General features: G+C 43.8%; 3 protein-coding genes across 5 annotated transcripts; all 3 read right to left on the reverse strand.

The window, feature by feature from the left end:
• Positions 1–6: 6 nt before the first annotated feature.
• LOC120450269 (protein phosphatase inhibitor 2) lies at positions 7–2,467 on the reverse strand. 2 transcript variants are annotated; one of them, XM_039633175.2, is made up of 5 exons: positions 2,180–2,467; positions 1,686–1,783; positions 1,448–1,615; positions 971–1,065; positions 7–914 (listed from the first exon to the last, which is right to left on the reverse strand). In XM_039633175.2, the coding sequence occupies exons 2-5, from the start codon at positions 1,763–1,765 to the stop codon at positions 640–642; spliced, it is 618 nt and encodes a 205-aa protein (XP_039489109.1). In that variant the 5' UTR covers positions 1,766–1,783; positions 2,180–2,467; the 3' UTR covers positions 7–639. The 2 variants fall into 2 exon arrangements, with proteins under 2 accessions (XP_039489109.1, XP_039489108.1); XM_039633174.2 differs by lacking the exon at positions 2,180–2,467 and adding an exon at positions 1,846–2,173.
• A 206-nt stretch (positions 2,468–2,673) lies between these two features.
• On the reverse strand, positions 2,674–4,291 carry LOC120449752 (cyclin-dependent kinase 8). Its single transcript, XM_039632386.2, has 2 exons — positions 4,085–4,291; positions 2,674–4,014 (listed from the first exon to the last, which is right to left on the reverse strand). Exons 1-2 carry the CDS (start codon positions 4,213–4,215, stop codon positions 2,793–2,795), a joined length of 1,353 nt encoding a protein of 450 aa, XP_039488320.1. The 5' UTR covers positions 4,216–4,291; the 3' UTR covers positions 2,674–2,792.
• Positions 4,292–4,599: 308 nt separating this feature from the next.
• LOC120448034 (GTPase-activating protein) lies at positions 4,600–20,885 on the reverse strand. 2 transcript variants are annotated; one of them, XM_039629777.2, is made up of 6 exons: positions 20,255–20,885; positions 9,071–10,956; positions 8,696–8,955; positions 8,302–8,307; positions 7,956–8,151; positions 4,600–7,073 (listed from the first exon to the last, which is right to left on the reverse strand). In XM_039629777.2, the coding sequence occupies exons 1-6, from the start codon at positions 20,400–20,402 to the stop codon at positions 6,069–6,071; spliced, it is 3,501 nt and encodes a 1,166-aa protein (XP_039485711.1). In that variant the 5' UTR covers positions 20,403–20,885; the 3' UTR covers positions 4,600–6,068. The 2 variants fall into 2 exon arrangements, with proteins under 2 accessions (XP_039485711.1, XP_039485712.1); XM_039629778.2 differs by lacking the exon at positions 8,302–8,307.
• Between the last annotated feature and the right edge of the window lie 656 nt (positions 20,886–21,541).

Consider the following 21,541-nt stretch of genomic DNA (forward strand, 5'->3'; position numbering starts at 1 on the left):
GATCAATTTTTTTCAATTGGGTTTTGGACTCTCTTTATTGAAACGTTCGCATTCAATGGCTAAAACTTAATAGTAATCATATAAGTATCGTATTAATAAATAACTAAAAGTAAGGCCAAATCAACTTCAACGCTAGTTACAACAAGTTATCCATTCTGTGGCACTGGCACTGGGCATCCAATCAAATTAAATGCAAACGGAGCTGCGAACGGGAGACATGGACCAAAACTCAATGGGTTTCCATCGATCGATATCAATTTAAAAAGACTTTTGTTTAACTACATTTGCAACAGTACGCTACGGCTGAGACGCATACACGATAATTATATTTTGGGTCGTACAATCTAATTCTCCGACCAGGTGCACATTCTTTGTGCTGTAAACTCAATTTGCAACAATTAAGTGCCTCGGATTAACCTCCTTGACGACGTTTCGTGTTTAGTTGGGTAAATTCAATTAATCACGAGTGCTCCTCGCCACTCCGCTAATAAGCATCCACTTCTCACGCCGCGCTCGCTCGCACAGCACTTGATAATTTGATATAATTTCGTTTGTTTATTGTTTGGATGAGCTGCCCTCAGAATCGTCCATTGTCCGCTAGGTAAACATTAGTGATTGATTGATGGGTTGACATTGCTTCTAGTTGTTCGATGGCTCCAGGTCCATGTTCTGGCCGGCGCTGGTAGACGGGGATGTGGAGGAGTCAGCTTGGGAGCTCGACTTTTTTGCCGAACTGCTCGCGAAGCGTCCGGAACTGGAAGCGCCCTGTGCCGAGCCCGAGGGCCGGCTATCCGCGCCCTTGTCCTCGTCGTCATCGTCGTCGTCCTCCTCCTGGATCAGCTTCCTTGCCAGCTTAACGGCCTCAAACTCGCGATAGTGGGCCTTGCGACGTCGCTCAAACTCGCGTCGGCGTTCTACAAGCGAATAAGATTAGGACCTGTTTGTAATCTGGTTTGTTCGTGGCACTTACGTCGCTCCTCTTCGCTAAGGGGCTGGTCATCACCGGAGGAACCTTCATCCTCGATGCTCTCTATCGACGGCTGTGTGTTAGCCGCTATGCGGAGTCTGCAAAGGAATGTGCGGATTTAGTATTTGTAAATTCAATAATATTGTAAACTACAAAATGACTGTCATAGCTTTAAAATAGCTCTTTACATTTCAAAGATCTTTTCAAAAAAATAATGGATTAGTTATCTATAAAGTTTTACAAATACTGAGGCAGTCAGATAGGTATATATTTCTTTATGTTGAAATATTAGCTTATCGTTCTGTAAATCTTACAATTATCAACGATTGTTTAATCTCTGAATCTCTATAGTGCATGTAAACAAAAAATGAGAACGACGCATTTTCTGGAAATCGGTTTTGTTTGAAATTTGATACTCTATGCTCGTGCCAAACCTTGGACAGTCATTTAGCATGTAAACAACAGGAAGCTTCCACATACTTCTCCACTAGCAACTCCGTGTCCAGCTCGTCCCTGTTCTCGTCGAAGCCCTCCGTGTAGTTGTACGGCGTCTTGGGCTCATCGATTTTCATGTGTCCGTAGTCCTTGTCGGCCGGATGGAAGGTCTGCATCACGTTCAGCTCATCGAACTTGGCACTTTTGCGAAAACTTTTAAATGGAGGAAGAAGTACCACTTAATAAAGGCTATTAATCTGGGGGCGACTTGAGATGATCTCACCTGGCTCCTGACTTGTCGAAGCTGCGCGAAGTCTTGAGTATACCCTTGCAGGGTAGCTGTGGGCTGGGATTGTTCTGCATCCTGGGTATCTGTGTTACCTGTAACAACGGGCAAAGACCAGAATTTGCTTTAGTTGCGGACAATGCACGCGGATAATTACGTCAGGCGGTGATGGGGAGTCATTGATGATTTCGTGGATTTGAATGTTGTTGTTTCTGTTGCTGCTGCTACTGTTGCTACTGCTGCTGCTGGTCAATCGTGAATCACGGCGGCAGTAGCCGAACAACAGGCACTGAAATCGCGATGTTCGCCAGATTATAATGGCACAGGTCGCGCCGAAACCTCGTGCCCTTGGAGGGGTTGACATTGCCACCCACTGGGCGGCCACTGCAGCCAGCAATCCCCCAGCAACGCCCCATTGGCCATCTGACGCCTTGGTGGCCTCCGCCTTCACCTCCACATGCTTCAGCGCCTCCATTCCAAATCCCACTTACTTGTGTGTTTCGCCTGTTAACTGCAAATGCAACTGCGTTTTCGGAGGGCAATTTACGCCACAATCTTCAAGTTGGCAGCCAGCTGGTTTTTGGGCGAGGGGCACAATCTCATCGATGTCGCCAGCCGGGCGGGGTTGATCGCAATTTGGAAAACGTTGAATTTGACTCTTGAAGGGTTGGTGGCCACTGTCTGATGTTTCTCTTCTAATTTCTATTGCAAACAAATGGCAAATCCGGTAAAAATATTCTAACAAATTCCACTAGAGCTGGCAAAACAGCGATGGCACTTTCGATTACGCTTGGTAATCGATACTTACGTAGCTTGAAGCATGCTGATAAAAAATAACATTCAAAATTAGATACTTCAAAACTTAGCTCGGACTCGAACCAAATTAAAAATTATTTTTTTTAACTTTCAGTTACACGTTGTTTTCATTAAAACTTATGAGACAAAACATTATTAGCAGGTAAGAAGTCAACGTTATGTATTGTATGTATTGTATGTATTGTACACTTTACTTGCTTGAATTTGCTACGCGCTAAGGTCATTAAATACTTAGAAGGCTAGGGTTTAGTAGAAAGTATTAGAAAAAATGCTGCATGTTTCAGTCTCTCAGTTGAAGCGCTGCTGGAAGTTCTGCTGCTGGTTGAACATCATCTGTTGCTGCTGCTGCTGCTGTTGTTGCTGCTGCTGGGCCTGCTGCTGCTGGTGGTGAAAATCTTGCTGGTTACCAGCTCCGGACAACCGAACTCTCTTTGCATTCGGCTCGGCGTTCATTTGCTGCTGCTGCTGTTGTTGCTGCTGCTGTTGCTGCTGTTGTTGCTGCTGCTGCTGTTGCTGTTGCTGCTGTCGCTTGTTATCCGACTTATCTTCCTGGTCGTCATCGGTGAGGAACTCACGCTTGGGATACGGTATGGGACATCCGGCGAATACGTCCTGCGTGGGCTGCGGCTCCTCCTGGAAGTACTGATCCTGCATGGCCTGTTCGGAGGTGATGCGCTTGTTGGGGTCCATTAGCAGCAGTTTCTGCAGCAGGTGGAAGGCCTTGCTGTCTGGCTTGATTTTGTGCCTTTCCATGTATTTGGCCAGCGAGCAGGTGGAGTATGTGGAGCGCTTAAAGTCCTTTGTCAGCGTATGATGTTCCGGCATCTTCTTGATGTCCTCCCAGTCCTTGTCCTGCGGAAAGCCCATTACATTGAAGATGCGGTCTAGTTGATCGTGGTGGTACGGATTGCTGGTCTTTATGTCCTCCTGGCGGCAATGGAAGATGGGCTCCGAAGTGAGTAGCTCGGCGAAAATACAGCCAATAGCCCAGATGTCGATAGCCTTGGTGTAGTGACGAGCACCGAGCAGCAGTTCCGGAGCGCGATACCAAAAGGTGACAACCACGGGATCCAGATCTGCCAGCGGTTTCAATGGAGCATTGAATAGGCGCGCGAAACCCATGTCGGCGATCTTTACGCGACCCCGCTCGTTGCCATCGCCCATTACCAGAATGTTGGCCGGCTTCAGATCACGATGAAGCACCCAATTACTGTGCAGATAGTGAATCCCATCCAGAATCTGGTACAGCAGACTTTTAACCATGCCGCGGGGAACCACAACCTGCTTTTTGGTGGCCTTGGCCGCCCGATGGAACTTGATAATGTGCCAGAGATCGTGCTCCGCATAGTCGATCAGCAGGAACACCTTGCGGTCGTTGTGCGACAGGAACACTCTGATGAGGGTAATTACGTTCTGGTGCTTCAGTTCGCGCAGCAATGCAATCTCGCGGCAGGCGGACATGGACAAGCCTGTGCCGTCGATCTGCTTCAAGGCATATTCCTTGCCATCGCTAAAGAACATAAAAAACATCATAGTTATTTATATTGTATTGTATGGGGAGCACCCGATGACCAGCTCACCTTGTCTCCTTCCACTTCGCCTTGTAGACGTGGCCGTATGTTCCGCGTCCCACCTTGCAGCCCTCATAATTGAATAGGTCCTCCACCTTCGTACGCTCAATCTGAGTTTTCATCTTGAAATCGTAGTCCATTTTTCCAAATGTTTGCAAATTCCACAATTGTTTGTAAATGAAGAAGCCGCCAATCAGCTGTCTGCCGATAACGATAACAGGCCGTTGACCAGGGATGGAGATTGCGTCAAGTTCTAGCCAAATCTAGCTTTTTTTATAACTATCTTTCTATAAAATTCTTTTTTTAACTTTGCGTCCATTTTTGTGTTTTTTCTTTATTATTTTATACCATACATTTCGTAGAAAAAATGTATTTTTAATGCAAAAATGAAATAAAATCCCCAAACATTTTTGAAACCCAAACAAAATCATGTATTTAATGTTCCTAAGAATGTTATGTAGAACAATAGGATGTCCTACTGGATATAAAAAAAGAAACTCAAAAGAAAGCGAAATCAAATTTTATCCATTGGCGACACGCTTTATTTTTCCCTTGGAAATATATCTATGTTTTTATTTTCTCAATTCTTTGTACCAACAACTTATCAGCTAGGCATGGTAAAAGTAAACTATAATTGTGTTCTTAAAATGCAAGTGAAATTATATATGAACCAAGTTGGAAACTCCAAACGATTTAAATTCATAGCAACATCTCGTCGTGTTTCTCCGTTTCGTATCTCTATGTACATTATGCAGATATTAGAATTAAGAAATGCACAAATTATTGGAATGCATAAACAAAAGGCAATATGATTTAACGCGGCGGAGGAAGACACTTTTCAATGCGATTGATGAACAATGAACTAAATATGGCAAAAATTAGATTATTTAACATTCTAGTTCTAGATGTAAATTACATGTGTATTTAATATTGGAAGAGCTTTGGAAACAAATCGGTGGAAGTAAGTCGAAGCTAACCAAATCGTGTTTGTGTTAACAATTAACTTGTTTTTCGTTTAAGTTTAATATGAAATTAAATGCATTTAATAAATATAGGTGTGCGTGTGTGTGTGTGTGTGTGTGTTTAATGTATGTATCAATGTGTGTGTATATGCAAAAATGGAAGTAAATTTGTTCTTAACAATGCTTTTTGTTTGTATTCTAGAATTTGCCGAATACATATCGTGTGTTTAACATTAGCTGTATGACAGTTATATAAAGTAAATATACATGTAAATGTATGTTGTTTTTTGTTGCTTTTCGCAGTTTTCGTTTCTTGTATATAGCGCGTTCAGATTTTGTTAGAATTATTTGCTTTTCGTGTGTGTCGCCACTGGGCAACACGCCTAGTTTAGTTGGTTTTTAGAAATTTTTGCTACGCCTAAAATAACTGGTATAATGAAGTTAATCATACACATGTACATATAGAGGGGTATATATATACTCGTGTATCTGCTATTTACATCCTTTCATTTCGCTACTCATCATTGCGCTGATACTTAACTTAGGCTAGGCTTTAAAAAATCTTAGCAGTTTCTGAGTTTTTAGTAGTTTAGGCTTATAAAGTTATCAGTTTTCAATGGTTCTCTGCCCTCTTTGCGCTCACACAAGTATAGAAATGCTCTTTCCATATTGGGTATTTCGTTTTCGTGTATAAATAATGTTAGCACATACAAAAAATAAATAGGCTTATAAATATTTAGATTTCGTTTCCTCTTTTTTTTTTTTCTTCGTGTTGTTGTTGTTGTAGTTGCTGGTGTAGGCGGTACCGTAAAAATCTGGTGTATAAAAACTGTTAATTAAAAACCTTAATTCTAGACCTTTACAACGTTAAACTCGTAAAAATTATACAAAAAAAAAAGAGCCTAGAATTTAGCACAATAAATCTGTTTGTACAGCAGCATCCTCTGGTTGGGGCCACGTTGATGCGTATACCCTCTTTACCTGGTCGTGATAATGGCCCGCGGCAAAGCGAATACGCACAGCCTTGAACGCTAATAAATCGGTGGAGCTGGCTGCGATGACGATGTGGTGCTGGGCGGTGCAGCCACCACACTTGATGTGGTCGACGATGGACTGGAGGAAGATGCATTGCCGCAGTTATTGTTGTTCAAGTTGTTGTTGTGGCGCTGCAGTTGGTGGCTGCGCAGGGGCTGGAACTGCGACTGCTGCTGCTGGAGCGGCTGATGGTGCTGTTGCTGCTGATGCTGCTGATGATGGAACTGCAATCTCTGTTGCTGATGCTGCAAATTGTGCAGATAGTAAGCGTTCATGTTGCTCGTAGCTGGCTGATAAGGATACGCCCGAACATTCTGCATTTGCGGCAGCACTGGCTGGGGCTGGAACTGCTGAAGTTGCTGGTGCTGGTGCTGCTGATGCTGGTGTTGCTGCTGCTGGTGATGCTGCTGATTCAACTGGCCGGCGGCTCGAAGCATGTGCCAATAGTTATCGTCGCCAATGGGCGCCTGTCGGCTGCCGTACTTCAGTTGCCGCGTAATGCCCTGCTTGTAGTCCCGATGATCTCTATCGATGGCATATGCCTTCTCTTGCAGCTTCTCAATCGTTCGCTTGAACTCAGCGAAGGCCTGTGGTGAATGCTTCTGCAGATCGGTGGCCAGCGGCACTAGGGGATTGTGCTGCTGGTGTTGCGTCTGCGACAAATGCTGGTGATAGGTGAGCGGATCAAGCAGTGACTCCAGCACACTCATGTTGGACATGATCAGCGTGTGGATGCGCTGCAGATCGAGCGCTGGATCCAGCGCCGTTACCAAATCCATCTGGAAGTAGTCCATCGTCTTGTCCAACACCTTCTTGCAGCCCGGTGAATTCTCATCCGAGCGGCCACAACAACTGTAGAAGCCACTGACAAAGGCCGAGGGATGGAAGTACTGCATCCGGATGGAGTTCATCAGACAGATCTTGTGCAGCAAGTCGAACCACTCGCGCTCCTCCACGCAGTTTGTTGTCTGCACAATCAGCGAGCGATCGTTGTGCACAATCTGTGGGAGAAGAGGCGAAAGTAAATCTTAGTCTCATCTTTGTGCAATTAACATAAATTCTGTGCGCGGCGCAATTGCAAAACAATCGCACCCAAGTGAAATCACTGGCTGAGACAATTCCCACATCTTGGCTGTGATAAAAAAAAATAAACTAAAAAAACGTAACGCCAAGAAATCGCACCCACGATGACGATTCTCTTCTGCGTCGGCTGCATTGGTTTCTAGGTTTTGAAATTTCCCTTTTTGTCTTACTACCGCCCTCCAAATGGCAATAACAATAGCGTACGCAAAGCAGAGCTTCGCCAGTTCATCTGCATAATAATACTAATTATTTTTAATTGCCGCAACTTGTCATTTGCCACACAAAACTCTGTGAGTGATTAGTGAAAGTTTCTCGGGCAACTGAGCTACGGTTTTCACTGTCGCAGACGATGGGCTTGCTGCCGCCATCGATTAGCAGCCACTGCTCTACGCCCACACAGAGCCACATGTTTCAGCCATGAGTTTGCCGCCGGAGGCAGTGATGTCGCTTTTTCAAAAGCAAGATTTAGGCTAATTTTAGTTGAATGAGAACCAAAAGTAAGCTAATTATAGGTAGAATAGGGCTAGCTATTGACTATAGAAGCGAAACACTTCGAGATTTAGAGAAGCGACTGTTTTATAGTTAAAACTTCTAATATTCTTACGCCCTAGAAGTTTGCAATCAACCATCTAGCATGTAAAAGCAGCTAAATTATCATCACTCCCCGAAGGTGTGTGAGCTTTGGCTGCCTATTTATAGATGTGGCGTGGATCGCACGTTTCCGGCACACTGCTCGTGTGCATTATTTGTTGCAACACGCTGGAGCAGCACATGCAAATCTCAGCACATCGAATGCTCACCTTAAAGCAGTTCTGCATCTTGAAGCTCTTGTCCTTCAGCTGCTCCACGCTGGCGATCTCCTGGAGCGGTATATCACAGATGGCTTGTTTGCCCTTCGACTTTGCGTAGCTGAGCGAGTGGGTGGTGAGGCGGAAGTGTCGCTGTTTGAACTGCCGGCCAAAGCGCTTCCGGGATGTGGGATACTTGGTCATCAAACTGTCGGGAGGGAGAGCAAAGAAATCGGGGTTTTAGCATCTGCACTTCGAGATCTCGCAGTGTCAGTTCTCTGTTCTGGTTACAGGCTCATACGCAACTGAGACGAGAACAGAGGTAAATGTTTAACAAATTACAAGCAATTTCTCTTACCCCTCGCTAGACGTTAGTATAGATTTAATGTGTGATGAATAAGTGTGATTTTTGTGTGATGGGATGGTAAATATGTGATGGGTTGGTTTTGATTAATTATTTGATTTGTATTTTTTTTTTTTTTTTTTTTTTTTTTGGTAAAAGCAGCGCGGAAAAGAAGAGAAAGACAAAGAAAGTTTTGGTATTAGAATAAAACGAAGCGTAATCAACCAAATGCCTTGGGTGGGATATGCCAAATCTATAGAAGAGGGTATATAGAGGGAGCATTGCACAGTCCACCAATCGATATTTTCTAGAGGCTACAGGGAATCCCCGCTGATTAAGCCAGGGTTTTCCGTACCCAATCAGGGGGATCGCATCTGAAGAGTTGCAAAATTAAAAACCCTCAACTTACCCCTCTTTTAGTAATACTGGTTCCAGTGGCGTTGCCGACGCCGCCGCCGGATGAACGCTGCTGCTCGCGTGACTGGGCGTCGAGATCACCTCGAGAAAGTGCTTAACCGCATCCACGTGCTGCTCCGTGCAGAACTTCTTGTACAGCTCGACGGTGAACTCCTCCTTGCACGTCTGCTGCGACGACCGGGAGCTGACCAGGTTACCCAGCGATTGGATCGTCTTGGAGATGAGAGTCAGCGTGCGACTCGTTTGGGCATCCTGTGAAATACAAACAAGGTATATTAATGATTATGTACAGTTTTCAAAAAGTACTGCGATCATCACTTCGCAAGAGATCAAATTGAGATTAAATCGTTTATCATAATCAATTTACCAGTCGCTCGGTGGTCAGATCGAAGAGCTTCGGCCCCAGGATAGCCGGAGCAAAGAAGCGCAGGAAGATGAAGCCAGACACCACGGAGTAGCGCACTTCTCGGTTGCTGGGGAAATGCTCACCCGCACACTCGCGAAGGTCGTGGAAGATCTGGCAGAGAACTTTGGGACAGCGATCAGCGCTCTTGGTGATTGCCTCGAAAACCCGCTCCACATAGTCCTGCAGGTTGTGCAGATTCGTGTCCACCGCAGAGCGATCCTTAATCTTGCTGGGATCGATTTCACATGGTTTCTTTTCGGCAACGATCTGCGACAAAACGGGACGCAATGTCTGATGGAGGTAGGGCAGGCCAGACAACCGCATTGCCTCATCCATCATCTTGGAGACCAATGTATTACCCCGGAAGATGGTGGTGGGATCCGTCAGATGGGAGATCTCGTGGTCAGCCAGCGCCTTGATGATCGGCGCAATGCGCTCCGTGTGCGTGAAGAGTCGCACCAGTGGCTGGGCCACCTCAGTCTTGCCCGAGACCAGCTCGCCTAGGATCGAAACAGCCGACACGGTGATGGGTCGCTGATCAACCGACTCCAGGAGCAGATTCATAAGATCATCGTATGTGGCCAGCGGGAAGACATGATCGGCGGTGTAGTTAAGATTTAAACGCAGTGATCCAATGGTCGAGTCCACGCTTAATCTCGTTCCGGGCGGCGTGGCACATGAGCGGGGAGTGGCGTTCAGCGAGCGGCAACTGTGCGTCATGGAGCGGGGTTGCAGATAGTACCAAGCCGATGGTGAAATCGCCTGCTGCTCCTGCTTGTTGAGCATTGGCAGCCGCACTTCACCGAGAAACACTTTATCGGACATGGCTCCATGTGCGTCGTGCCAAATGCTCACCACAATCTCCACCAGATCCGCGCCGCCCAACGGATATATAGCATAACCCTTGTTGCCAGAGGATTCCAGGGAACCGGTACTTCTGTTACTGCCAGTGGTATTCGTGCTGCCCGCATCCGCATCGATGTGAAGATCAAAGTACATGGCCTCGTCAAACTCCGGATCCACGGTCTTTTTGCGCTGTTTAGTTCGTCGCGTCACCTGATGCTTGTTGCTATAGTGGGCGGTACAGACCACAAACGGATCGCATGTGCCCTGCTTCTTGGCCAGGTCCACGCAGGCTGGTACTTTGATGGTCACGCCAACGAACCGCCCATGCGATTTCCAATTGGACAGCTGATCCGACGACGTGGAAGTGGTATTGATGATCGGGAAGTGTTGCGTCTGCGATGGAGGATGATGCACGTGACCAAATAGGCCGGCCGCTCGTGTCTTGAGTGTCATGGCTGCCGATGAAGAACACGCTGCCGCTGCTGACGCCCGCTGGATGTTGCTCAGTTCACTGTTCTCCTTATAATCGTTCAGATGCGCCCGCTGCTGGTGGCTGTGGTGTGGCAGGTGCTGGTGGTGCGCCAATGTGTGCTGTCCCAGATCTATGCCCTCTGAGAGGGACTGGGTCTGTTGGGCTTCCGTAAATGCCACCTCCACATTAACCATGCCCTGGACCTCGGAGTCTTGATCGACCGGCCTCAGTGAGAACCAGTGATCCTTGTGATTGTACATGTGTAGCTCCTCCCGCTTAATCGCTATCTTGCCAATGGGCTTGTCCTGCTTCATGTCCCGATCCCACAGATAGATGGACAGGTGGCGGAATTGGCGCGGGATCTTGAACTGGTGCTCCTCGCCGAAGAATGGCATTAGTGTGCGTTCGATGGTGGGTGTGCGGCAGATCTCCTCCTGGTCCAATGCTATTGTGCAGTAGACATCGCGGGTGCCCTGTGTGCTGCAGCTCGTGTTGGCCGCATTGCGACTGCTCAGATTCTTTGCCTCGCCTGGAATTAGTCGGAAAAAAAGGTAAATTAGTACACTAATTTATATTGGCCACTACATTTTATGATCACAATTTGTAAAGATTAAATAGTAAAGCTCATCCATTTGTTTTGTATGTTCAAGGTGAAAATTATTCACCTAAGATTAAGTGATAATCACAAGTTGCCTTAAAGTAGAAAGTAGTATTCGCTTTACCCTGGAGAATTAAAGCATTTAAATCTGTTTATTTGTTTTGGTTTTAACGTACTGAACCAAGAGCAACAAATGAAGTATAAAATACTTTAAATAACATTTAATATATGTATGGCTAAAGAGACTAGAAATTGAAAGCCACTAGCCTCATTACAAGAATTTCTAATGGCCCAATCAATGACTTTCTCCCAACCGGAAAGACTGTTAACGGCTATCAGCTATTCATTAGCATAAATTAATTGAATATTATCCCCCCATATCGGGATATCAGCAGATGTTTGGCCTTGACACCTGCCAACTGTGGTTGTTGGGGATGTAAAAAGGCACAATCAATCGCACTCCATCCATTACACCATATATTCCAGCGGGCTCTTTTGATTTCCGAAAACGGACAGCGGACGTGACTTCCTGTGCGAGTGCTTCGATACCTACATTCGACGAGTATATGTATTCAGTTTGTGCACCGATGGCTGGCTGGTGGTCGGCATTGTGTTATGGATGCTCCGCCACCTGGGGGACACAACAAATACAAAAATAGACAGTGGCACATTCGCAGTGGCTGGCGCTTGGCTAGACCGACTGGACTGGACGACGACCGTAAGCGTTAATGATAAACGGCAGGCGAGGCCTTGATAAGCGCAAAAGGGTGAAGGCGCTGGCCTGCCCACAAGGCAAGTACTATAAAGTTGCTCAATGAAAGAAATTAGCGGCAGTCGAGCGGAAATATAATAAGTGCACGCACACCAACGCCGACGTGCGTGTGCCGTATCTGTGTGTCTATGCCGGCATCTATATCTTTATCTGTATCTGTATTCATATCTGTGTGGCAAAACTTTGTTTCGCCAGCTATTCACAAACTTCAATGATTAGCACCTTGGTTATCATACCTTATGAATGAGGCTGTTTTATTTACGCAAATACAAGGAAATTGTATACTATAAACACATTGCAGATCGTCTCAGGTGTTCAAACACCTTGCTTATACATTTTTGATCGCGAATAACTCTAGTGCGACTGTGGTAAGTTGGTAAACAGGAAATTTTACCTATAGCTCGACTATCAGATACCCATTCTCGCTGCGACGGAGTTGCCTTTTATACTTTTTGGCAAATAAACGTTAGGAAACATTTAGGGGAGAGCTACGCAGAGTAGAGAAATATGAGTTGTAGCTAAAAGTTGCCTTTTCAGCTGAGGACCGGATGGCCCCGCCCCGTTTTCCGCCCATGTTGACACAGCTGGGCGGTGGACTGCGTGTGTGTGTGTGTGTGAGTGGGAGGTGAGGCTATAGCTTCGATTCCACACAAGTGTGTGTAGCAATCACCTCGCACTATCAATGGGGTTATACGTTGCGTATGTGTATGTGTGTTGGCAAAACAACGCCACTTTTCACAATCACAATCGCATAGTCGCACACTCTCGCTTCGCCTTTTTGTCGTAGAAACAAGCAAACCGAGATAACAAAGACATACGTTTTCTTTTCCCTACATGCCTGGGTGCTTTTATTTCTTTTCATGAATGAAAAACACCACAGACAGTAGCACAATTCATACGCAAAGTAAATTAAAGCAAAGCAATCGAATCGGCCAGGCAAACAAACACAAAACGGAAAATGACGAAAAACACGAGTTGGGGCTGCTTTTTGCAGGAGGTGAAAAGCAAAACAGTAAATTTCATTCATAAAATAATAGTGGTAGTATATATCTGTGGTAGAAAGAGGAAGTCAAACGGGGGAAACCCGGCAAAATACAAAACAAAAGACAAAAAAAATGTGTTGAAATTATTGCGTTTCTGTGACGTTTATAATTTATTTATGTGTGTTTTTTATGGCTTTGCCTGAGATTGGCTGTCCCACTGAATGTTTTTATTGCTCGTTTCGTTTTCGTTTTTAATACCCTTGCATTGGGTATTAGAGCTTTGTTCACACGTTTGTTAAGTATTTGATATCAAACTATAATTAGTTTGCGAATCATTTAACCGAAGAGTATTTGATCTTCGGCTTGACAAACTTTCTTTGCTTTGGATTTTTGGTCGACAGCCATGCAAAACCGGCAGACAGACAATCAAAGTTTTCTAAATTTAATGACATAATCGGCGGAATTTCTTAGGATTTCGCTTACTCACCGACTGAAAAAAAAAAGAAAGAAAGAATGAAAAAGCGAAAATTGCGAAACATATTCCATGGAATCGAACGAGCCCCCAACAGAGAGTGGCGAAACCATATTCCGAACGAACTAGCCATTTCGCTTAGATACGGAATTTATGAGTTCTCGTTTTCGCCGGGTTCCATCGGTCGTAGACCGTCCGATATCCGACCTTCAGATGCATTGAGAAACACCAACACACATCACACGATCGGGTGTGCAAATATGTATATATCATCTTACATATGCCAAACACGATAAACGGAACCAGAGCTCGATGAACTGGGAGAAACCAGAAGCTTTATGCATGGATAAAGTCAAGCGGAAGTTGGCTCATCGATTTCTCTTCATTTCGGGCGGCGAGGATCACTTTGGAATGTTTTGCACTACCCTGAGAACGGAAGTGGTACGACTTCCTTTTTTTTTAAAGAAATATTTGCAGCAAGTTGAATTTTTTTCGATTTAACTTGTATACTCATAAAAAAAAAGGCAACATTGGGTCATATAAAATCATTTTGATAACAGGCTGCTTGTGGAATATACACGTTTAAGCTACCCATCGATCGATAAATTCAAAAATATTCAAATTTAAAGAATTTGTTATACATTGTTTACCCAGCTAAATGCGGGTGACCTGATCAATTAACCAGATCGCTGGGATCCACATATATAACGATCCCTAAGCAAACATCATGATAAACATGCGGCATGTTTCTTTCAACGTTCCCCGGGGTCCCCAAAAATAGAATCATCCTGCCATGTGGCACATGGTTATATTGCCGCAGCCCCAAAATGAAAATCGAAAACTTCTAAAGTCGGCACCGCTCGGGAAATCGGCTCCTCTGCCCTCGACAACATTGACATTTGCCTTGGAGGCTGCGAGTGGGGGGGAAAATTACAACACGATCCCATTTCCACACACCCATCATTATTGGAATATATCGAGACAGGGTCTCATTAAATGGCTGAAGTTTTCAGCATTTCCTTCGCAGACGGAAAATTAAATTTAAAGACTTTGTAAGTAGATTTCCTTTCCTTTTCTTTTTTTTTTTTTGTTGCCCCTCCCTCTTTGCTCTTCTGCACAATATGCAAATTGATTCAGTGCAGCATGAAACGCGCGCGAATTAATGAGGCGATTACTCCCCGAGTGCTGCAAAAATAAGAGAGAAAAATATAAAGAAGGAAGCAGACCAGCAGACAAGCAGACAGCGCTGTAATAAATTCTAAAAAGGCAAATGAAACAAAAACCAGCCAGCTCAGAAGCAGACATTTATGCAAAGGAACGGAAATAGAGATAAATTCTTGTGTTTTTCTTGCTGCTTTTTTTCGTCCAGCTGCTTTTGCCAGCGGAAGGGAGATTTACACAGACAGATCTTTGTGTGTCTGTCTGTCTGGCTGTTTGTTTAAACGGCAGCTTCCTGCGGCCAAAATGATTGTTTGCACTTTTGGCGGAAAGGTGGTGTTAAGGTGGTATAAGGTGAGGTGGAGAGAAGCCCTTGGCTTCTGTTGCAGTTCCCCGCTTTTCCCGCAGCGCTCACGATTCTATGGCTCTGCAGCATTATAACCCTTTAAGTGCACTTCCTTTTCCGCTGCCACTTCCTTTGCCCATAAAGCCATGAAACCAGAAAGGGCTCTGCTCTCCTAACGTGTTGCGCAATTAGCCAGATTGCGGACGAAAACAGGTTAGTTGGCCCAAACCAATCCCTGCTCAACCACAAGGAGAAGTGGATTGTTTCGAAACTGATACTTAAATATCAATTGGGGTTTTGTAAAGTGAATTTGCATTGTTTTAAGTATGTATATTATCTGTGGCACTATTAAGTTACTTATTACATTAATAGATTATGCACTGCATTTTATTGATTTGGAGAAAAGGAGAACCAAAAACCAGTTTATTGCCATCATGCTCCCCGCTCCCCATTTACCCTCAATTTTTCTCTGTACGTGCTGATCGATTTCCGGTCTGATTACGCTCATGATCTCATGATCATCTCACGATCTCCTCCTGTTGTGGCCAACTTTGTTTGGCTTCGGCCAGAAATTTTGTGCATGTCTTATAGGCTTTTCATCAACCTCATCGATCTGTACTTTGTTTATATACGCAAGTATTTATTGTATACACTTCACACAGCATTGTAGCATTGTATACATATCAATTCATCCAGATGAGTAATTTCCATTCGAATTGTCATTGCTCTTGCTAGTGCAAATTAAATACCAAGTGATTGCTTTCTTCGGCTTAAATTTTCGTGTTGCCAATTTACCTTTTTGGCACTATTAACCTTCAATTGCACACATCACTCAATGTGAGCGACGCGAACGCACGACTTCCATTTCGAAATGGCCAAATTGGGCAGACGCCTATTACTGCAATACAAAAATACAGCAACAACAAATACAGCAACAAAACAAAATAAAACTACAAATGCCGCTCATTAGAGGCAAGTCAACTGCCGACGACACAAAAACTCGCCTGACTTTGTGCCATAAAAATTTAATAATGATAAATACACTTTGTATGGCGCCCACACAATTTGGCAGGCGGCTGCGAAGCAACCAAGCCAAATTGGCCTTGGCCAAAAGTGGTTTTCTATGCGGCGATATGTTGAACATATGAGTCAAGGATCAGCGCTTGACAACGCATTTTTGTGGGAACAAAACTATAAAACCATAAAATGCTATCAAAGGGAAGGTGGCTAATAGGAAAAGGGTTACCAACAATGGTGCAACATGTTTCAACAAAGGAAAAGCACGTGCATCCATCATGTTTTCAAATGATTTCTCAAATATCTTCTTAAATACAATTGAATCCGAGGATCCGCCTAGAGCAATAAGACAACACACCAAAAGACCAAATGGAAGGTTATATTAATAAGAGTAGATATAAAGAGCACTTAACCCCGTGATCATTCCACGTGGTCATGAGTGTATCCCCTCCCAAACACTCTTCAACTCGAGTGGTTTAGGCGCATCTAACGACGCGAAACGATCCCTCGACGTTTCCCATTAAAAACTTGTCCCCAGCCTTAGACAATTCTTGGGCCCTGACATTTCCGCTGTGGTGTTACCTTTGAGAAACCACCACTGAAAAACCACAATAAACGACACTTGAAACGAGCCAGCGAAGCGCACAAATTGTGGCTCAAAATTAATAACACTGCTCGGCCCGAAAAAGTGAAATAAAAACAGAATTCATTTTAATTACAAATTACAACAGACTGATTGTCTGATGGAACTGAGCAGAGGAGCTAAGCTCAGTTCAGATGAAGTTAGCTCCAAAGAAGCGCCACATTAAAAACAGAAAAACAGAGAAAAACGGAGAAACAGCGTGAAGTTCAAAGCCTTGGGAGGTGGAGATCCGATCCGGACGACAACTGACCCACCCGGTGTTCCACAGATGCCTCTGACCCCTGAATGAAGTCAACAACATCAAAGTAAATGCGAGGAGGTCAAGCGTTAAGCCATAAAAAAAAAGGGACCTCCTAAAAAAAATTGGTAGGGGAAAATGGGGAAATGCCAGTATGTATAACATTATGACATGCTGCTGCCTCATTGTGGAAAGCCAGAGATAAATGTTAATCATCGCAAGCAGAGTCATCAACGTCATCGTTGTCATTGCGATTGTGATTGTGATTCCCCTTTTGCCTACTGATACACAGAGAAAAAAAAAGCACACTCTCTGCTTGATTTAAAGATCTCTTTGCATTCAATATTAGCTAGTCTTTAGGAATGAGGTATGCTTGAAACAAAGGGATTTTCCACTATTTAAAGGAATGTGATCTTCAATTAGAATATAGATCATATATCATTTCCAAAACGATCTCGTTTCTTGCTGTGCCTAAAAACCTCAAGAAGACCGACTTCGACCTGAATAAAAAGTATTTTAGAATGCGCTAATTACTTGAAAACGCTGCTTCCTTGGAAGCGGCAAACAAAGTTGCTGGGACAAACAAACCTCGGCCAATGAGCCTCCGGCCTTTGGGCTAATTAACATTGTTCCCCGGCCATATTTTCAAATGAAAATATTCCACTTTAATTGTGGCTCAAGCTAAACCATATATATTGTACTATGTACAAACTTGTATTAGAAAAATGATTTAAAGACACGACCCGAGAACTAATTGTCAACATCGCCTTGGCTGCCACAGAGTACGAACCATCTAGAAATGTTCCAAGCGATCTTTGGCTCGTTCAATTGCAACCAGTTTTGGCCTGGTTGGAGGGGCGAGGAAAACGAGATGGAAACCTGGCAACCAACTGGAGAACAAGACAGCACAGCACAACCGGCTTTTAATTAATTACCTTTTTTGGCCAAACTATTTATTGTTGTTACAGAACTAAACAACAGAACAGAACAGCAGAGCACACAACTGAACAAAGTCGAGGAGTCCATGTTAACTAGATATCTCTGCTCTGGGTCTTCAAGTTCAACGAAATCCCAATTGCGTGTGGTCCGCGAATAGTGAGTGGTGAGTAATTCCCCAGCAAATGTCATTGATATTCAGCGGAAGATCATCGGCAGTCAGTGAGTCAGTCACACCCTCGATTTTATTTTCCTCTCCGTAGATAATGAAATTTAGGTTATGCGCTAAACATTTTAATTAAGTGGAAAAGTATTACGCCAATTTCGGTCGAACGGAGAGGGAGGAGAGGGAGAGGCGAGGTATCGTGTAGAAATCGCAACGACCAACAAAATGGAAAGCGCACACCAACAATAGCAACAAAAGCGAAACTCTGTGTGTAATTGAAACTGAGCACGATGTGGAAGTATTATTATTAAGCATGCAAAGCATAATGAAGTGGAAATATGAAACTTGGGAGAAGAATGCAGGGTGTACATACATATATAAAGCTTATAACGATATATAAATACATACATCTCGCTATAAAGCGGATGGTAGAGAAGCACTGGAAGTGGTGGGGGGTATAAAGGTGACACAGCTAATGTGCTATAATGATGCGATAATCAATGATGATTATAGGAAATGAATAACTTTCGTTCTTCAATCGTCAGAAGACGTGTGTGTGTGCCGTTGCAAATCGCATTTCGATATGTTGAGAAATATTTTAAGAGGGAAAACTATGAAGAATAGGGAATTCCAATAGATGTATCAATATACATAACTACATTTCACTGGAGAATCTCGCTAGGAAAATATTCCTAATCCATACTACACCATTTTTGAAGACTTATTCTGAAGATTACTGATTTTTGGATGCAAATGCCGCTCTAGACATGGTGATATGGATATTTATACTCAAGATTTTTAATGAGATCAGATATCTTGGGAAGTTGCGGTCGATATTCAAGAAAAAGAGGATAAATACGAACCACAAAGACGAACGAATGAAATGGAGGTAAAAAGGTGACAGCTAATTTGCCATAACAACCCGATAATCGAAGGAAGTGCATAGCTTTCGTTCTTCAATCATCGCAGAAACGTGTTTTAATTCATTTTTAACCAATATTGTGCCATCTCCTTCGCAGAACCCAAAAAGGGCGAAAGGGGTTAAAGCAACTGGAAGAAGAAAGCGGGGGCAAAAGGAAGTGGCGTGAGCAGAGTAGGGTGCGAAGAGGAGATCCCGACAAAAAGACAGAGGCGCATGCGAAAACAATTGAAGCGTGCAAAAAGCAGCTGGAAAGGGGAAAACACGCAAAAAAAGAAAAAGAGAGGCAACTGAAAAAAGCAAGAGTTTTATGGCCCGAGAAAAAGAACACAAAACCGCAACACACGAAGGGAAACTCTGGGCGCTGGGAAACGGAAATCAAAAGCGGCAACAATGTTGTTGCAGCTTTGCATATAATTTATGTATGTTGAAGAAGCATAGCAAAATCCGCTTATGAGTTGCGAGATTGAAAATGTGAGGCGCAGAAGAGGTAAAAATAAATGCGTGTGCAGGTGTGAAAATGAGATCACGGGAACCTTTTTGTACCCCCCTCTGCACCCCGCCAGTGGTTATTCATAATTCTGTTGAACTTTTTATGCTTTAACAGGAAATGTAAAACCACCCAAAACAACCGCAAGTTCATTTTTTGTCTATCTCTTGCAGTCTGGTTCGCTCTCGCTTCAGAACGAAGTGGATGGCAGAATGGAGAGAAAAAGTGAGAGAGTGTCATTCATTCATTTGACCTTTTGCCAATATATAGTAGGCCATTAATCGATGCTCTTTTCGCTTGTTGCTTTTGATAATCATTCATAAAACGGACACCTTCGTGTTGAGAAAAGTACACCGAATTCGAAAATTCCATTCATAAAAAAACCCACACATTGTTGCTGGGATCTCTCTCTCGCTCGAGTGTGTTTGTGTGTGTCGCGTGTGTGTGTGGGAGCATGCGCTGGAGCGTCACACAGACACATGCTTATGCTTGATTTCCGATTCATTCACAAAAAGGGGCGCATTCAAAACGGCGGGGGGGCGTGTTGGGCGATGGTGGATGAAGAGCGGTTCAGGGGAGGGTGAAGAAGCGAATGCCGTAACATTCAGCCTGGTCATCCATTACTTCTCCAACGGCAGCAACAACAAATGCATTGCACTGCTGCTGCACGAAAAAAAAATCACACACACATTAGGGAAAAAGGCAAGAGAAACACACACGCACACAGCAACACGCGAGTCAGAGCGAGACAGCATGCTTATACACTTGAACGCAAAATTCATTTCTAGAACAAAAACACATTTGTTTTCTCAATTAATCGACTTTCGTGGCCGATAATCACAGAAATTTCGGTTTGCCACTAGATTACACAACATTTTGGACAATTCTTAGACATTTTCTCCCGATTCTATGTTGTTTTCTGCTCGCAAGAGACTCCGCGGGGGAAACGGCGACGCTGTCAACATTCCAGCACACTTTGCACCATGAAAAACCCACGTTGCTGCCCGAATTTCACTCAACGTTCATGCCACGCATGTTCTTTGACATATTTGTGATGTTTTTGAACGATTTCGCACTCGATTTACATACCAATTTTCACTTTTAATTGCTCTTCAATGCGCACTTCGCGTGTATCGGCCATTTTGTTGTTGTTGCTGCTTGGCTCGACGGCGACAGGCGAGTTAATATTATCGTCGTCTCGCTCGTCGAACATATAGCGCTTCTTCTTCAGCAGCATTGTGCGCCCGTTCTTAAAGCAGCCAGCTTTTTGTCGGTCACCCGCTGGGGAACTTGCAACACGCGATGGAAAATTCCAAAAACTCCTTCACGCGTTCTTCACAGAACTTTAATTACGCGAAAAATGTCCGTTTTTGACAGGTTTATAAGGCGGTTATTAGGTTTCGTATTTCAGCACTCGCTGCAGCGTTGCATTGTGCATTGAGCTGGTGTGACGGGAATATGAGTCGATTTGCCGCTCACGAAATGCACTTTTCCTGTTGCTTCAGGGCTCGGTTGATTTTAGTATTTCGTTGTTACTACAAACTGTTTTTATCACGCACTAACACACATGGGCTTATTTTATCGAAGTATGGAAAATATTCGGTTGCTTAACTGTTTTCACTCGCAAAAACCTTATTTCTCCGAGTTTATATGCTTTGCGGGTTTACACGCATCCGCGAAACAACCTTTCGAAGCGGAATCAAAACTAGAGTGACCGTGGAGAGTCGGTGCTATATCAGCATTGAATTAATGTGACCTTACCGAGGTGCACCGAAAATACCATGGGAAACCGAATTGATAAGTATATTTAGCAAATACTTTTGGTTTAAAGTAAAACTGTTTAAAAAAAATGTAGTGCCATTAATTCTCTTAAACAATTCTTATTTGGTTTCGGAGTAGACAACGATGTTCATAAATAGTTTTTAAGTTTCAATTCGATATTTCACCAGTTCTGGCTATCGAATATACGTATATCGTTAGCTCCAACAAACAGTTATATATTTCGTAATTTAAGATAGATTATTTAACACTTTATTTGTGCTTCTGATTTTTATTTTAAGTTTAATTGATGTTTTTAATAAGCTAGATTTTCTTTTAGTTGCTTAACTTTGAAACACACTCCGAGAAACCAACGTGTTGCAGCGCGTCCGAAATGAAACTGAATTCAAATTTCCAAGCGGCAAGTGTACACATGCACAACCCAAATTTTGTGAATGAAAACGCACACACACAGCAATGGTCACCTACACTTAAACACACACATGTTGCACCGGCGCCACCAACAGCGGAAACAACCGAAGATCGCCGGCAGAGAAAGTAGTGGGCATATGCGACTCAGAAAGGGCTGTACAAAACCATGTTATTGATTTGAATTTA

Source organism: Drosophila santomea, chromosome 3L, assembly GCF_016746245.2.
Source record: "Drosophila santomea strain STO CAGO 1482 chromosome 3L, Prin_Dsan_1.1, whole genome shotgun sequence".
In the NCBI taxonomy this organism is placed as follows: Eukaryota; Metazoa; Arthropoda; class Insecta; order Diptera; family Drosophilidae; genus Drosophila; species Drosophila santomea.

What these genes read in the sequence shown, in the direction of transcription:
- LOC120450269 (XM_039633174.2), bottom strand. Translation starts at nt 2,163, where the DNA reads ATGGAGGCGCTGAAGCATGTGGAGGTGAAGGCGGAGGCCACCAAGGCG. An exon ending in TTCGACAAGTCAGGAGCCAG is followed by an intron (nt 1,616 to 1,685) that starts GTGAGATCATCT and finishes TCCATTTAAAAG; the next exon opens with TTTTCGCAAAAGTGCCAAGT. An exon ending in ACGGAGTTGCTAGTGGAGAA is followed by an intron (nt 1,066 to 1,447) that starts GTATGTGGAAGC and finishes ATTCCTTTGCAG; the next exon opens with ACTCCGCATAGCGGCTAACA.
- LOC120449752 (XM_039632386.2), bottom strand. Translation starts at nt 4,215, where the DNA reads ATGGACTACGATTTCAAGATGAAAACTCAGATTGAGCGTACGAAGGTG. An exon ending in GCGAAGTGGAAGGAGACAAG is followed by an intron (nt 4,015 to 4,084) that starts GTGAGCTGGTCA and finishes TATGTTCTTTAG; the next exon opens with CGATGGCAAGGAATATGCCT.
- LOC120448034 (XM_039629777.2), bottom strand. Translation starts at nt 20,402, where the DNA reads ATGCTGCTGAAGAAGAAGCGCTATATGTTCGACGAGCGAGACGACGAT. An exon ending in GCAATTAAAAGTGAAAATTG is followed by an intron (nt 10,957 to 20,254) that starts GTATGTAAATCG and finishes GACTAATTCCAG; the next exon opens with GCGAGGCAAAGAATCTGAGC. An exon ending in AGATGCAGAACTGCTTTAAG is followed by an intron (nt 7,074 to 7,955) that starts GTGAGCATTCGA and finishes CTTCTCCCACAG; the next exon opens with ATTGTGCACAACGATCGCTC.